Source organism: Anguilla rostrata, chromosome 5, assembly GCF_018555375.3.
Source record: "Anguilla rostrata isolate EN2019 chromosome 5, ASM1855537v3, whole genome shotgun sequence".
Classification (NCBI taxonomy): Eukaryota; Metazoa; Chordata; class Actinopteri; order Anguilliformes; family Anguillidae; genus Anguilla; species Anguilla rostrata.
In genome coordinates, this window is record NC_057937.1 from 29,281,601 (window position 1) to 29,299,481 (window position 17,881).

General features: G+C 37.5%; 1 protein-coding gene across 4 annotated transcripts in view; it reads left to right on the forward strand.

The window, feature by feature from the left end:
- Positions 1-17,881, forward strand: part of ano3 (anoctamin 3) — a 115,902-nt gene that overhangs the window by 54,273 nt on the left and 43,748 nt on the right. For 2 of the 4 annotated variants that reach the window (XR_010330050.1, XM_064335717.1), the window contains exons 4-12: positions 171-326; positions 5,258-5,358; positions 6,621-6,683; positions 9,602-9,733; positions 10,967-11,073; positions 11,278-11,333; positions 13,784-13,905; positions 15,620-15,754; positions 17,311-17,407. Coding sequence is in view for 3 of the 4 variants with exons in the window: in XM_064335717.1 (XP_064191787.1) it covers positions 171-326; positions 5,258-5,358; positions 6,621-6,683; positions 9,602-9,733; positions 10,967-11,073; positions 11,278-11,333; positions 13,784-13,905; positions 15,620-15,754; positions 17,311-17,407 (969 nt within the window). In the remaining variant the exon portion in view is untranslated. Of the gene's footprint in view, positions 1-170; positions 327-5,257; positions 5,359-6,529; positions 6,575-6,620; positions 6,684-9,601; positions 9,734-10,966; positions 11,074-11,277; positions 11,334-13,783; positions 13,906-15,619; positions 15,755-17,310; positions 17,408-17,881 lie in introns of all 4 variants that reach the window. The other 2 variants (XM_064335719.1, XM_064335718.1) reach the window with 2 other exon arrangements.

A 17,881-nucleotide genomic window follows, 5' to 3' on the forward strand; every position in this document is an offset into this window, starting at 1 on the left:
TGCAATCAGGACTAAGATTCTACATCCAGGAAATAAGGAATGTCTCAAGCAAATCCTATTCTAGTCTCCAACTTGAGGGCATGCTGCAATTGGCCCGATGTACTGGTGTTAGAAAATGTTTTTAAGAAAATTGCAACTTGGCAAGATCGTCTGATGTGATCCTTCTGTAGAAGAGCAACCCAGTTGCCCCGTCTGGCCTTTTGTTTCGAGATGGGAAGAAGCGCATCGACTACATCCTGGTGTACAAAAAGTCCAGCCCCCAGGTGGAGAAGAGATGCACCTTTGAGCGGAACCTGCGTGCCGAGGGACTTATGTTAGAGAGAGAAGTAAGAGGTCTCCACTTCTTCTGGCCAAAGCACACACCTTCAGATCTGAAAAATGTCACAATGGTTTTGAAACACCAGTGAAATCTTCCTCTCTTTTGCACATATCGTAATCTGCATATTCTTGATAAATATTCATTGATGTGTGAATGTTTTGAAATTAGCATATTGCATAGCATGCATTTTTGTTACAAGACTAAAACAAAACAAAAAAAGTCTATATATAACGTTCTATAAAGAACAGTCAATATATAGGGGTGGCGAAATGAAGCTATAGAATATAGACAGCAGTATATGTGCATGGGAGAAAGTACAAATCTCACCAACAACATACAGTTTGGTGTTGTTTTTTCCTTTTGTGAGGGTCAGTCAGAACAGCTGCATCCTACCTTTTTGTTGGCTTTTATCGATAGCATTGCAACAAAGGAGTACAGCAAAGAAATTAATTGCTAGATAAAACAAATAGAATTAGTCTACACAAAGAGATCTTTAACACAACAACTTTTAATGCAATACCAATTAAATGTCATGAGCGGCATCAAAAATCTCTAGATCTCTAGTCACACCTGCAATAAACAGCAAATGTCCCAGTATAAAATGGATTAATATTTTAAATATGAGTACATTTTAAATATTTTTGTATTTTCTGAATCAACAGTAATGTTTCTTGCTGGCTGCTCATCAGTGAAAGAAATCCAAATGCCCTGTTGCTATGTAAATTGAAATGTTCAGTATGGTTAATTGTTGTCTAAACTACTCGGAATAACTCTTTTGCATAATTGAAGCCTGAAATGTCAATTATCTAAAACTCTTCAAACTGTTGACCAGTAATTTGGGATGTTCAAAATCCGAGATTTATCAAGTGGCTAGTGAAAATATTGACCTGGCTATCAATCAGAACTCTGACAGTCTGAACTTGAGCCAAATGCCAGAACTGAGTACGTAAATGTATACATTTGTTTAATTTGCACATGTTCCAAAACCCCACAAGACTAAATTACTGAATACTCTGTGAAATCTGTGTTCTCAGGGTCCTACTATTATTACTGATAAAAAAGGGGAAATAATGTATTCATTTTAAAGTTGTGGAAGTAGTTGGTATATCACATTAAAATTAATAATATTGATTTGCGGAAATAAAAAGTTTGGTTATCATGCCTACTATATGATTGTTTAACATATTATTTCATCATGATTATACACACAAATGATGTGGAAGGACCATATTTCATGAATATGCAAAGGAATGGTGAGAATAAAAAAAGAGGATGGGTTTAATGATGGATCGAAAGACAGCTTCAGTGTGCATCCACATAAAAACATGAAATGCTATATGCAGTATATGATACTTGTCATTTCTCTTCATAATCTAAAACATATTTTTTAAAAATCTATATGAATGTATACTGTGTTGGTGGTAATATGAAAATTGAAGCAACCTCAAATTTTGATGCAAATGTAAATAACCTAGAAACATATTTAAAGGGCCATTTCATGTTCCATTTTTTGTTGCAGAAATGAGAATATACAGCACATGCAAAGGTGAATGTGTCATAAAGCACGACGCAGCTGTTCTATTATAATACAGTGCATTTTTAAATTTTTAACTTCAGAGAGAATTATTAATAGCACATGGAATCTAGACTGCACAAACTAAAACTGATATTTCATATAAGATTATGCGTTTGCAAATAGGGTTGAAACACAACTTAGATATACATAATTTAGAATCCAAGTTAATTTGCTTAGTAAGTTAGCACATGCAAAGAATATGTCTCGGTTTGGCTGATATCGATCACATTATACAATACAGAACAACTGGAGCAAAATGATTAGGAATAAGGGAAGTTAAACAAAGGGACATAAAGCATATAAAATAAAAAATAACTGAAAGTATAGGACTGAATATACTATAGTAAAGATATAAAAACTATAGTAAAATATAAAGCATACCAATTAATGAACACAAGTATGTACATAGACATGCACACATGAATATTACTATAAGAAAATATAACGGTAAAATATTAATATCGTAATACTGTATTGTTGGTAACACTGTAATACACAGTATATAGAATGTTATACATGTACTGACAGTTAGTGTAGGAGCTAGATACCAGCTGTAAAGTGCAAAAGGCAATTGGTACAGTGGTGGAAATTTCAGTTATTGATTAGAAAGAAAGAATGACAAAAATAAAGAAAGAAGCTGTTCTTGTATTTGCTTATCTTGTTGTCTGATTGTCTGAAATTGATTCAGATGGGAGAGCTTTGAATACGTGCTGGCCTGGGTGTGAGGGTCAAGGGGGTTGCAGGGAGGGGGTGAGGGGGGTCTTCACACTTAAGGCTACACTTATGTTTATTATCTTAAGAGAATTAAGCTCCAAGTTGCTGTGGCTGCACCAGGTAACCAGCAGCTCAGCCTCCTGGCTGTACGCAGACTCATCGCAGACCCAATGTTTTGTCGCCCACAAATTCAAGGAGCTTAACCGAAAGGTCCTTGGAGCTGTAGTCATTGGTGTAGAGAGAGTGAAGTATAGGACAAAGCACACAGTCTTGAGGGGTGCAAGTGCTGAGTCAGTCTGACAAAGAGTCAGTGATCCATTGACAGATGGGGTTAGGCACAGATCAGCTGGGTTTGTGGGAGTTCTGGTGTGATGGTGTTGAATGCAGAACTGAAATCAGCAAATAGAATTCATGTGTGTATTCCTGGGCTGTGAAAGTTTTGAAGCATGAAGTGTAATCCCATGCTGAGCGCATTGACCACAGACCTGTTTGCACTGTAGGCAAACTGTAGGGGGTCTAGCACTAGGCCTGTGATGGCTTTTAGATGCGCCAGCACTAGTCTTAGCAGTAGACCATGATGAAAGAGGTCAGGGTAATAGGTCTGTAGTCATTCAAGCCTGTGTTTTTTGTTTTTTCTGTGAGGACTGGAGCTCTGGTGCAGCTAAAAAAGGTAGGAACAGTGCATAGGCTCAGACTAACTGAAAATGTCTGTGATGATTGGGGCCAATTGGACAGCACAGTGCTTCAGGGATGAAGGAGAGTCTGGGTCTGGTGCCTTTTTGGTCAGGTTGTTTTTTTGAAAATTCAGGTCATTGGTCATTTCAAGGTTATCCACTGAGTGAGGGGGGTCTTTCTATTTCGTAGTTACTCCTTTAAGTTTCCTCCTTTACTGGTTGAAGCTGCCTTAGTTCTGATGTAAACCAGGGCTTGCATTGTTGTATCTAACCTGAGTCTTTGTGGGAATACAGAATTTCTTTCACAAAAGCTGATTTAAGATGTCACATTGTCAGTGTACTCATCCAGGCTGTTTGTCGCATCTCTAAAAAATATTCCAGTCTGTGGAGTCAAAGCAGCCCTGTCGCTCCTCAATGGCTCTATGAGTCCATCTTTTTGCCTTGGTAACAGTAGGCTTGGCAGATTTCAGTTTCTGCTAATAGATTGGAATAAGGTGGACTAAGTTATGGTTAGAATTTCTCAATTGCAATATGTATTTTTGATTATTGCATAACAGTGGTTGTTTATATACATTCTACAAGCTTACTAACAAACCTTTTCTATATTATGATCTAGGCTGCATGTTTTTATATAAGAGATTTTGAGGAATACCTTGCTAAACGAGGACATTTATATACATTCTAATGAATAACAAAACATCTTTAGTGCTAAATGCTTAAAAAAATTATTTCTCAATGAAGCGTACATTTGTGACAAAATTGAACACCAGCTGACAAACATTGACATATTCCCAAAAACAAAAAAAGCTGTGAACGTTAACTCCTCGTCCGCTAGTACAGCTACCACCAATTAATACTTATCTCCTCCAACCAAACTAATCTTTGGCTATCAAAAGCATGCATGGAGCTTGAAGTACACTTTAAGATATACTGACAGTTGGCAGATCCCAGACAGATAAATATCTGTCATAACATTTTCTACATTACCCCCCTTACAACTCCAACCTGCCGATGTGACATTGAACATTGGAATATTGCCTGTCTTAACAAGGGGGATGGCTTTTCCAATTTTGCTTAACGAGGGATAAAGAATGATGCTCTCATAGTTCATAAACTGCACTATTGTTTACATTTTTGCTGAGATCAGCAGCAGCACCGTTGAGTGCCTGCCCTGTTCTGGTGTAAGGTGCTATTAGTGGGAGAAGGTTGCTTGAACTCGGACCGTGAATAAGATCTGATGCAACAGCATCTGTGGTACTTTGCTTTAGTTTAGGAATCAAAAATCTATGCATGATGAGTTCATTTAGTTTAAAACAGTAACATTAGTAACAGCTAGCCAGGTGATGATAGCAACACAACAAAAGAAAGGTCCAAATTCACTACTACTTAATAGACTAGATGTAGGCTACATTTTTATTATCATTATTACAATTAATGCCAAGAAAGTAACATACAAGCAACCAACAGAAAAGAAGAATCCAGAGGCACAGTGAATGGAAAAAAGAACGAAAAACACATTTATGACCTAGCTGGCTTTAATGGTGACAATTACCTATTGAAGCTATAGTACATTGCATAAAACCACCTGCAGCAAACACTAAAACACAAAAAACTGCAACACAAGACTAAAAAAGTTAACAAACTTAATTATAAACTTTTAAACCAAATCACCTTTATATTCTTCTTTTTTTTGCTGTGAGTTAACATTAGTCTGTCCCAAGTGATAGACAGTTTATGACAAAAATCGAGTGGTCAGCCTCCAGCTTTTGTGTCACCCAACCAACCAATCAGAAAATAGATTAAATTATTTCAGTTGTTATTTTGAAGAGTATTTTTATGATTTTTACTTCACTGATTTTTATTTCACTTGTGTGATTTTTACTTCATTTTCCAGACCTGATGTAAAATAATCTTCAGACCTCCCAACAAATTCCAAATAACCACCTTAAGTAACCAGTTTCATTTTCTCAAAAGCCTTCTCTGACCAACAATGACATCATGTTTGTGAAGATCCATGCCCCTTGGGACGCACTCTGTAAATACGCTGAACAGATGAACATCCGGATGCCCTTCAGGTAACCTTTTCTATGTCAAATCTTGGGGTGAGAGCTGGTGCTGCTTATTATAGCTAGAGATAAATCTGGGCCTTTAAGCACATTATTTTTGAAGGGGTCATTTGCACAAAATCTCTTTGGCCTTGCATTAACACGTTAGCAAATTACTAGCGTTGGGAAATCCATATATTATGCCCTCTCACAGATCACTGATTAGAAAATTGGCTCAATTGGCTTTCAAATCAAGTTTATTGGGGACATGGCAGCATGAAACAAAACTAAAAGCTACTATACTTACATTGCATTTTTACATTCAGTTTATATCACAGTGCTTAACAGCACATAACAGGCAGAACCCAATAGTTACATACTCACCATGTGCAGGAAAATGAATGTACACGGATATACAGAAAAATTAAGAAAGAATAAGATTCTCCTGGTAATGGAAAGTGGTGTTACTATTGCATGTTCTAAAGCTAGTGACATTATGTGATTCTTGGTATCAGCTTGGTAGATGATGAAGGATATAATTCATGCAATGTATTTATCAATTAGCTTTTTATTCCATGTTTTCTCCTATAATTTGACCTGTCTGAGAACATTTTCCTTTAGCTTCAGAGTGCACATTAGCATGCACGCCCCCTGAAAGGGGTGACTGGCTGCTACATTTCATTTGGAAACAGCTGGCATCTGATTTTTTTCCCCAAAACATTTTCAGTTTTGCCTTTACTCGCTTATAGTATAAGGCTAGGATATGCACTGGGGAAACCTGATACTAGATGAACACTGCTACTGATATGCTTTGTGAATACAGACCCTGGACCTCTTTTTCACAATTAACAAACTTTCTAATTTTCAAAATTCTGATTATAGCAGCAAATAATGTGTAGGTGTATTTAATTATTTTCAATATAAAAAAATTCCAAGATCACTTCCAAATTAAACCAAGCTGTTTTTGTAACTAAAATGATTTAAAGAGACGGGCATAGAACAAGAGCTATCACGTTGGATGCAATCAAGTAAAAATGAATCAGCTTGCGGAATTATTTCAGAAGTGCATTCTTTTTGAAAAACTATCCAAAGCAGGTTGTTGTTATGTTTTAGTAATTATTTAATAAGTTATCTGCCTTCCCTATGTATCTTAAAGTTTGAAGGTTGTCTTCAGTGTGCCTAACCCTTTTTTTGTTTTTAGGAAGAAATGTTACTTCACTGACTGGAAGAGTAAGGCCCTGGGAAGGTGCGTTGTCTGACGGATCGGTTAGCTGATAGTTGCATTCTTTCAGGTTCAACCAGCGAATCCTGTCTAGGGTGGAGTCATACCAACAGACACAGGGAGACATTGTGGGGTAGGTCCACTAAGAAAAAATACAGGGCACAGTTTGTGCTGCTAATTGTGCAACTGCTTCATTTCATCTGTGCAATATTAACAATTTATTCACTAGTATTGATGCAAATCAAGTCACCACACCACCACGTCCAAATAGTGAGTGCAGATCACAAGTACACTTTTAATTTTTTATTGCGAAATGTAGATTTGGCCATCAGATCAGTTTTTGTATGGTATTTTTTGAGTGAGGATACACCAAGTTTACTGCTACATTCATTTACATTTGAGGCTCTGCCTCATCTCAGTGATCTGAACACGGAGTGGGACAATAAACTGAGTAAAACTCAAAAACAGATTTTGGTGTCAAGTTATCTGACTACACAAATAAGGTAAATGACTGATTTTGCTCACCTATTTTTGAGGTAGAGCAAGAACTGTTTCAGCAACATTAATTGAATAATAATGAAAGAAAAAATTGAACCCTTGAGTCACAGGTTAGATTGGCTGAATGAACACAAATGGGCCTCTATCATACTATCTCAATTCACATAATTTGACCATTTTGAATAAATAATAAATATAAAATTAATTTGAGGTTTAAGTAACATTTGAGATTATTGTAGTCTAATATTTGTCTCCATACAAGGAAGTAGCCTACTTAAATTACAGATACCTTGATACTAGCTGCATCTTGCTCTTGCAGTTATGACAGAGGCCATGATCATTGACGTGTTTACTGAGTTTCTTGGCTTTAAAATAGACTACGCCACATTACTGCCAGTGGTAATTACAGTCATCTTCATGAATCAGACGTGGCCTGTATTGAGCCCTATTTGCATAAAAATGTGTAATTTCGACACTACATTTACGTAGATAATACAATTTAAATATGTATGACCCAGGCAGCATACTGTGTCCCTGGTAGTGCAGTTATCTGAGCTTTCCACCCACTGTGGATGCTTTGGGAATCATGCATAGTTTTATTTCTGCTACTTGTGATGGTATCCCAGGCACAAAAGCATTGCAGTGGTTCTGTGAGATACCCCTGAAGGTCTTATGACTGACTGTTTAATTTGGCTCTCCTGGACACTGTACATCAGGGCTTCCCAGCCCTGTTCATGGAGATCTTCCATCCTGTAGGTTTTTGCTCCAACCCTTACAAAACACACCTCACTCAACAGCTATAGATCTTGTTGAGCTGCTAATTAGTAGAATCAGTTGTACCGGGATTATGGCTGGGTACTGTACGTGGTGTGGTCTAAAACAACTTTGAACAGATAGTGACTCCAGCAAAGACTTATCCACCTCTCTTGAACAGTTGCTGCATTCCTCTGTCAGAGAAGGGTTGGGTTAATGACCGTAATAAACAAAACAGTTTGTGTGTGTTTGGGTGTGTAACATGTGTGAAGACATTTCACTGGTTTCAATATACATTCAGATTGATTAAACACGTTCAAAATTGAATTGTAAATAATTAAATGAAGTATTCATGCACAAAAACTGTGACAGGATTTCAATACGCTTGTGCAGTAAATATTCATACCCACTGCAAAAAATGAAATGTTAATAGGTAATATAAACTTACAATATATAAAGTCCTTACCTATCAAAGTTAATTCAACATTATATGCTTTATGTAAAAATCTTTTCCATTACATTTTTTTTCTTACCACACTGGCAGGTAATTTTGCTTATTTTAAGTGTTTGCCTTCTTGTTTGCATGGTGAATTCATTGTCCAGAGGGCTCTTAGCTCTTGGAATTATATATTTTATTCATTATAGTGAGAACTGTTCTCTACAATTGACTCAATTAGTTGTTACGCGTGATATGTGAACTTCAAGAAAAGATTTCTGAGACATCCCTTCGATCATAACTGGGAAGGGAATTACAGCCCGAAGAAAGGCCTTTGAAATCCTCATTGTAGTGCTAATGAATCCCTGTAGATGGTGGTTTGTTATAACTGAGCACAAAAAGGCAGAGAGAAATGGGTAGTTATTTCTGTGGTTCTTCTTTGATCTGAAAGGCAGTCTTTGGAAGGTAACCAATAATTGTGCAGAGAACTGAAATCTGCCTGGTAGTGGTAATCAATTTAATTTCTTCATTCCTGAAGGTCAACCTGCCAGAAACCAGTCATAGTCAAGCTAAGTGAGATGATGGTGTATGATATATGATATATGATATCAACAGCCATGGCTGCTTGATGAATTACAACTTTTTATGGGATATAGATATAGTCTATAGGCAATTTCTCAGTTTTATAATAAATTTCACATTCCTTGAGCACATATTATTGTTTCTCTTCTTGTGAAAGTGGTAAAGTTAGTTTCATAAAAAAGGAGATGAAATATAATATTAAATATCCTCTGTTCAGTTTTTCAGGAATACATATGGGATTATGCATGTTCAAATAGATTTTTTTATGCCCATGTGACACAACGCTATGGAGAGGAGAAAGATTTTCTAAAGCGCAGCCAACAGCTCTTACTTGTTGCCTATTACAATTCCACATTTGTCTTTCTAAATTGCAGTGATGAATATCTGGTCCTTATAACACCTGCTGGTGGCACAGCCCAACCAAATGATTATGTACACAGTAAAATGTGCAGAGTTAATTGAACGTTAACAGTGTTAATTGGACTCTAACAGATTGTGTTCGAGTGGGACCAAATGATATCTGTTATAGTTGAATCAACACTTAGAGCTTGATTAACACTAAACATTTTACTGTGTACCTGTGTTATGATGAACCTCAGGCTAAGCTTGCACTTGAGTTATCAACCCATGGCTTACATAATTAATTCTTCCTGGTGGGGAAAAGAACAGATATTCAGTTTGAGAAGAGCTTTAGGCACATAATAAAGAATGTGTGGAGTGTGACTGTTAATGTGTAGGTGTGCGTGTTAATGGGGTGTTAGTAAATCTGGGCTCTGTGTCAGACTCCAGCTGCGTTGGCGGCAGTTGAAGAGCTGGCTGCCCAGGAACCCCATGAAGCTGGACAAAGAGGCCCTACCTGACCTTGAGGACACCGACTGCTACACGGCACCGTTTAGCAGGGCCAGAATGCACCAGTGAGTGTGCACCTCAGTCATTATAACCCTGCTTTAAACTGACAGCTTCCCCTGCCTTCATCAAGTAGAACTTCCCTCCCTGTCAGCTGGCGGAGTTGGGGTACATTCTGCAAATCAACTGGAATTCAATTTGTCGACTGAATCTACTGAGTTGACTGAATTGAATTGAATTTGTCATCAGCCCTGCTAAATACCCCCCCCCCCCCCTTGTTTGCCACTCCCCCATTCTGCACACAACCAAAATAAGAACATGTTTTGTCTGTATTGCTGTATTTGCTGTGGAAAAACAACATTTCAGACCTCCTTTTACTTAACTAATGCACATAATGTGCTATAATAAGGATTTAGCAAAAAATGTTTTTCCTGTGGAGATACCTTGGCATGGAGCCAATTGGCAGAAAGCTGGTGTGATGTGGGAGAGATTTCTGTTCATCTACAGTTTTAACTGAGGACTGAGGAAGCTTGCTCTCCTCAGTCCTCAGACTAGCAGCAAGTAAATATTTCTGTTTTGCAGGAGGGGGAGGAATAATATTGATGAACAAACAAACCCTGAAACACAAAGAATCGAATATGAAACCGTTTCTCTACACAGTGACAGCTGTGGCTCTGGTGTCATTTCATGGCAGTGGCATTTTTTACTCCACTTCTTTCCAATAAACTTTTGCCACATTGTTCTAAAATCGGTTCTTTGGCTATTTTGTTTAAAATTTCAATTAACCACTTTTTTAAAAAGTGGCCATAGAATGAAAAAGCATTTATAGAGTTAAGAACAGGACTTTATTTTTCAAGTATACACTAAATAAGTTACCGTACATGTTATATGGATAGCTGATTTAAAGTCCAGTGTTTGACTTTGTTTTCTGGGTAATTTGTGACCACCACAAAAAAGCATTTTGACATTTTCCCATGAACATTCCATCTATCCTAATAGGCACCTAGGGTTTTATGTGAAAAAATCAGAGAAATACATTATGGCGGAATATTGGAAATGCATAAAACCAGCATGTGAATTTGGACATGTAGTAAATTCCTGTGACTTCTCTGAACCTTTCTAAAGAGGAAGGATATCTGATGCATAGCAATCCCAATGCCAATTTTTCAGCCATTTTCTCAAAAGTACATCTGAACGAAAGCTCAGATGTGCATTGAATAACTTTTCTGAGGAAAATGTTTGGAGAGCAGACCTAGATTCCTTTGAAATGGATTAGACTTAATTGTATTTTCTGTGTTTAGCTTCACCATCAACAACAGAGAAACGTTCTTCTCCAACTCCACAAGGAGTAGGATCGTCCATCACGTTCTGCAGCGCACTAAATATGAGGACAGAAAGTCTAAGATGGGTAAGGAGGAGTGTGGTCACTGTCATGTCATCCTGCCCCATCACTGCAATCCATCATCCGTGGTGTGAGAGGTTGTGTTATTTATTATCTGTTATGGAAGTTGAAGGATCCTTGTAACATTCCCCCTCAGTGTCTAGTCCAAAGTAACAAATAACTCTGTGAGACAATCTAGTGACATACTGACAGTGTCCTCCACCTTTTCAGGTATCAACCGGTTACTGGGAAATGGAACATATGAAGCAGCTTTCCCTCCGCATGAGGTGAGAACCTCAGTTATGGGTGGAGTTGACATCACTAAGGAAACTGATGTGATTAATGAAAAATGAATGTCTAAGCTGTTACCTTGTCCCACATTCACAGTCACATTATTGCTCCTTGAAGCTACATAACATTTTTGTATTTGCGATAGTCTAGCTGAGAAAAAGTGTGTGCATCTTGGTATTATTTATTTGTGTTGCCCCCCCCCCCCCGCCCCCCACGCCCAGTTGTACACATTTGAGAGCATCGCTGTATAATCCTGTATCATCGCTGTATAATCCTGTTTGGCCATTGTAAACGGAGACTGGGCATGACTAATTAACTGATTTGCTTTCTGTGTGTTGTCCCTTTTAAATAAATAAATAAAAATAAATAATAAATAAAAATGGCAAGTTACTCACGCATACAAAGAACTGTCTGTAAGTCATTAATACAAAGTGGGCAGAGGCAAAAAAATATGTCATTTGCTCAGGACAAAATGAACAATTCCACTTATGCAGCTGACGTGCAAAAATAAGGTCCAATATGATAATGGAGATCCTTTCAGTTCTGCTGTGACTGTGGCTGTTTCTATTATACTGTTTCTAATGGCACAACAAGCTGCAATTATGGACTTTAATAACATTTAATTTACCCTCTTTCGCTTTCATAAAGGTGTTGGCTCAACCTGTCTTCCACCATCTCAGCAATATTTTAATACCCAATATTCATTGATCTTCTCATTTCTGTTGTATTGAGCCTTAAAGACAATTACTCAACACAGCCATACCAGTATTCTCAGTTGCATTTCTGTCTAAGAGGTGGAAAATGATGTATGTTCCCTTTGGAGTGATTCACACTGAAAGAAATTAATGGCAAGAGGCTGGAACGTGCAGCCACCCCTCCCCAACAGCACTGATTTATTGGCCTTCTTCTATTTGTTCTCAAATCTGCAAAATAATGTAGTGTAGCTATACACCTGGTTTTTCCACTTTGGTTACTGACCTAGTTTTCTAATCGCCTACCTGAGTACTTACATGAATGATTTCACACTTATACAACTATAATGAAAAAATAAGCTTTCTAGCACTTAGCATATCTAACATTCAGCACACTCATTTATGTGACCTGCTAATGCATTGTCTGATTGGTCAAGCCCACATTTTGCCTGTGGCAGCTACACATATAGTGCAGCCCTCAGCATGCTCAGCATACCTGGAGGACTGAAAAGTGAAGAGTCCTAGCTGGTAATCTGAGCTGTCCTGAATGAACTAAAGGTGTTTCAGGTGAGACATGCCTACAAATACAAATGAGCATTCCAAATTGAATGCCCAGTTCACATTTTTTAAATGCTCAAGAAGAACAAATATCTAACAGAACACCAAAAAAATAGTATATTTCAATGGCTGTATTTGTTTTTGTGTCCGCTTTGATCCTTCTTGATCTCCAAAGCAGCTGCATTGGTTTCTAGTGTTTTGAGGCTGTGTCCATATTGATAAAAGAGGTTCCCCCTTGAAGCAAATGTTTGGTCTGACCTTTTTTTATGGGCTGCAGGTTTATCATGACAGCCCATTTTTCCTATGGTAATTGAAGGCGGTTATTTAGAGAGCTGTTGCAGAGACAGGACATGGGGCATTATGGGGGAAAGAGGTGAAAGGAGGAAAAGAGAGTTAACGATAAAAGAGGAGAGGGAAACTACATTACATTGCAATCATTTGGCAGACACCCTTATCCAGAGCAAACAGTAGTGGAGAATATTGGTGTTACTCTCAGGAATACTAAAACATAGTTTCTTCAAGAAGGTACAGAGGCCCAGTTATAATTATTAAGTGTCAAATGATGGAGATAACAAAGCCCACATTTAAATTTTTATACAGAGCAATCATCAGTTTGGATGAGCACAGTTTCCATTTTTTTTTAAATACAGGAAACACATGCTCATGCATCTATGAACTGAAATCTTTTTTAAAGCTATCATTTGTTTCAGATTTTTCTACATGTGGCTCATGAAAGGTTGCTGGGTACCACACTTTGGTACTTTAGACTTGATGTTTGATTGATATTGTACTCACTACATTTATTAAAATAGTTTTAAAGGCTTGTGCTCCCACTTTTGCTTGTCTCCATTTTTTGAAAGAAGAAATCTTGACCGAAATGACACAGGCTTCTACCAGGGGACACCAATAGTTCTGTCACTTCAGCAGAATGTATGTATGCTGTGTAATCTTGCTTAGAGAAGCAAAGACTGTTATTCCTACTGTTCTGGTGTCAAGGATATACAGTTCAGTATATTCTTTTCAATGGTATCATTTTTTAGTCTAAGGAATATCTTAAAACCAAATTAAAAGTTGTTCAGTTTATTTGTCTGTAACATATACAGTATTACTTAAAATTAGCTTATAATTAAAAATAGGGTTATATGTGAATACATTGAATGAACAAATGTTCTGTGTTTCTGTGTTCTCTCCATCAGGGCGGATACAAAAGCAGACACCCAATTAAAACGCATGGTGCCCAGAACCACAGACACTTGCTCTACGAGCGATGGGCTCGCTGGGGAATGTGGTACAAGTACCAGCCACTGGACCTTATTAGGTAAGCAGAACTACTACAACTGAATCTCATTAAGAAAACAGAACCACTGGCAGGCATAACTTTCATGATGCTACATTTTTGTGTGTTTTCTGCACAAAAAACTGTATTCATATTATGTCTCCACCATCCCTTAAACCATATTCCTTTGTTCTCAAGTTCCAAGCAAAGGCCTCAGTTGTGATCTGAACTCTGCATACTGTGTCCTGTATGGAAACAGTAGAGTGAAATTTGTTATCTTTGCAATATACATAAGGCATGTGGAAAAGATGAATATGAGCCAAAAGTACAGAGTCAGCTTTTATTTTATGGTATTAACATGTGTTTTACCATTATACAGAAACATCTGTTTTTGTGTTGAGTCCCCCCATTTTCAGCTCTGCAAAAGTAAGTTAAAGGATTAACAGTATATCAAAGGAATGAAGTCTAATAGTTGGTTGCATAGAACTTAAATGCAATAACTGTTTCAAGTCTACAAACCATTGACCACACCAGTAATTTAGTATCTTTGTAATTTAAATTTTTTAAAAATAATTTCAAATAATTTTTAAATTTAATTTGGAATGTCCAATTAGCAAACTGTGTACAGTAGACGCATGCTCATATGTGGTGAGCTTAGGAGAGTGATAGAAATCTGTGGATCTCCTCCGAAGCTTGCACCTCTTTTGACACCACATCTGCAAGCCATGCACTTGCAGAGCAGGGGCGGAGGAGACCCATTCATGCGCTTGCGCAGAGAAATCTAGCCACGGGTGTCTGGAACACCAGCAGGAGTTGTTCGAGCAATGAACAATGCTCTATCCCTACCAACTGTATCCCTCCCATATCCCTGAGGGACGCAAAGCCAATTATGCACTGTTCCTGTGGGGCTCCAGACCACATTTTGCACTAGCATGGGTCGGTTTCGATCTGAGACCGGGGTGCTCTCTCAAGTGACATTTTTACCAAGTGAGCTTCCCAGCAGCCTGAATTTTTTTTCTCAATACTTTCCAAACTGCTGTACTTGATATACCCAGTTTCTGTGCTGTCCTTCTTAATGAATTCTTCTGTCCTCTTACAGATTAGTTGGCTTTCAGCCATAGTTAGTGCTCTGATTTTCAGGACGGTATATACCTCTGACTTTAAATGATCCACTGATGATAATAGTGAATAACCCATGCAAAACAGTCATCTTTTAACTCACTTTTCAGCTGAAAATGGGGGGACTAAACATAAGAACAGCTGTTTCTGTAAAATGGTAAAACATATATATGATTGCCAGTGTATTTGTCTCATATACATCTATTGATCGCATATCCAAATGCCTTAAGTATATAACTAGCAAAAATAACTCATTTAAATCTGCCGTTCGTATACTTTTGGAGGGCACTGCATATGTCAGAGCTAGTTAGTATGTCAAATTATATGCATTCCTGCATTTTTAAATAACTATAGTAAAAATATATTGATACTCTAGTTTCATATGAATATGATAAATGACAGTTGTGTGACAAGCTGAATTTTATTTCTCAGAGAGCAGGCCAAAGTATGTTATGGAAATGCCATTTGCATCCATCTTTGGTACTCTTTGTCATGAAATATGAATGTGACTAATTAATTGCTTGGTGACTGTCTGAGACCCCCTGCATGCCTCCCTTCATCCAGATCCTTCTCCCTCCTTATAGATTCTTCCATCATCACAGACAATATTTTGGCTCTTGGCCTTCTCTCTCTGCAGGCGATACTTTGGGGAGAAGATCGGCCTGTACTTTGCATGGCTGGGGTGGTACACTGGCATGCTGATCCCTGCCGCTCTGGTGGGACTTTTTGTCTTCCTGTATGGCCTCTTCACTATGGACTCCAGCCAAGTCAGGTGAGTCAACTTCATATATAATACAATGCACGCATTACTGTCACATGTTCTGTTAGTATTTTAGTGATCCCTGTGTATAACACTTTCAAATACAGATATTTCTGCCTGTTGAACTGTAGAACATGAGCTATTGTTTTTTTCATTTTTACTTTTATATACATTTTGGAATGCCCTGTTGTATTTGTAAGCCTATCTTCTTAGTTCTAAACAAATGGTCTGTGGAACTCATGGGTTCATGAGCCATTGTTCTTTATTAAATACTTATATATATATATATTGGAATGTGCTGTTGTATCTATAAGCCTGTCTCATCAATGCAGTGTCTTCCATGAATTCAACAGCACACGTTCTCCTCTGAAACCTTAATATGCCAGCCAATCTTCTCACTCTATAGTCCATACTTGATCAGATCATATAGTGTAGTGTACTAAATTAAAATTTAGTGTATTAGAAGGAAACTTGATAGTGCCCTGAGTCGTTTAATAGTCTACTATGGGCCATTGAATTGCATGGCTGTTTGGTTTAGTTACTTCTTCATAAATGACAGGTGCTCCATAGTGTTTTTCCTGTCTAATAAAAAGTAATCAGATTTGAATGCAAAAAGTAAAAAGCAGAGGTTTTCAAACTTGTTCCTGGGGCCCACTGTGTATGCTGGTTTTTCCTCCTACCATTGCGACTCTGAACAGTTACAAGCTGTCAGTTGCTCTTAATTAGACATGTGATTTCTACTAAACATTTTACCTTTTCAAGGTGCCATTATGTCAGAAATAGCTGTGTGCCATGAAGAATAAATATTCCATATTGACATCCCAAGACCTTTAATCAAGTCAGATGATTACATGCTTACATTCAGGTGCTGAATGACAAATGATTCCTTAAAATATAGGTTAAATTCTTCAGTTGATTAAATTACAGAATGACTGGTGAAATCACTGGGGTCAAAATTGCTGAAAGTGTGTCACCTGATCACTGAAACTGAATTGTTTTCGAAAATATAAGAGTGAAGTGGCAGAGAAAATGGCAATGAGCAAAACCTGTATTATGTTGGAATAAGTGAAAGTACAAAACTATGTTAAAACATAAGGACATATTTTGAGCTTAATTGATTAACATATTGGCTATGACAAAGTGTGGGTCCCCAGGATCAAGTTTGAAAACCTTTGGTTTAGAATTATAGTGTGAGAAGAACACTAGGTCTCTCACGCTTTTTCTCAGACTTGTGACCTGTGCCCTAAAGGCCTGAAACCAATCCCAGTCATTTTGACTCTCAAAACAAAAGACATTTATTTTGTTACTGAATCTTGTAGGAATAGGCAAACTGAACAAAACAAAGTCATGCCATCCCCCTTGCATGATATCTGTCTCTCTATCTCTACTGTGTTCTCTCTTTTTATTGCATTGTTTGCAGGCCTTACTTTCTTTACATCTGGCAAGCTGTTGAGTGTTTCTTCCTTATTCTAGAAGTAAATATTGTTCTTAGTTTAACCTCATTGTAAGAATAAAGAAATAAAAAATGGATAAAGTGACAAAGGTACATCTCAGTCCTTTATCGTCAGTAGGGAGATCTGTGAGGCGAACACCATCATCATGTGTCCCATGTGTGAGGGAAACTGCAGTTTCTGGGTTCTGAGTAACAGCTGTGTGTATGCCAAGGTAAGCCCTTCACGCTCCATACCGCTTTTTAGAGGAAGTTATCACTCAGCCAATTAATCAGTCATTTATTTTTAGAGCACCATTTACTGGCCAGTTGTTAGACAGCTCTACACAGCGGGAATTTTTCGAAATGACTAGTGACTAAAAAACTGCGAAATTATTCTCTGACGACTTCAAATACTTATTTCCTGGAAAATGTCATCGATGCTTTCGAGTAAGGAAGAACAGGCCAAGATTGGATTCAGAATTTGTCCTTAACTTTGACATACAAATTATTTTTTCTTCACAGACACAGGGTTGAATTTGGTGATCTTTTGGTGATCTACTTGTTATTGTGAAGAGTCACATCTAGATTTCAAAGATATTAGAGGAGCACTGCAGAGATTAAAATAATATTCGAAAAGGTTCTCTTTGGAAAGAAGAGGAAATGCAAATATATCAATAAAAGAGGTTCAGTTTGTCAGTAAAAGTGAT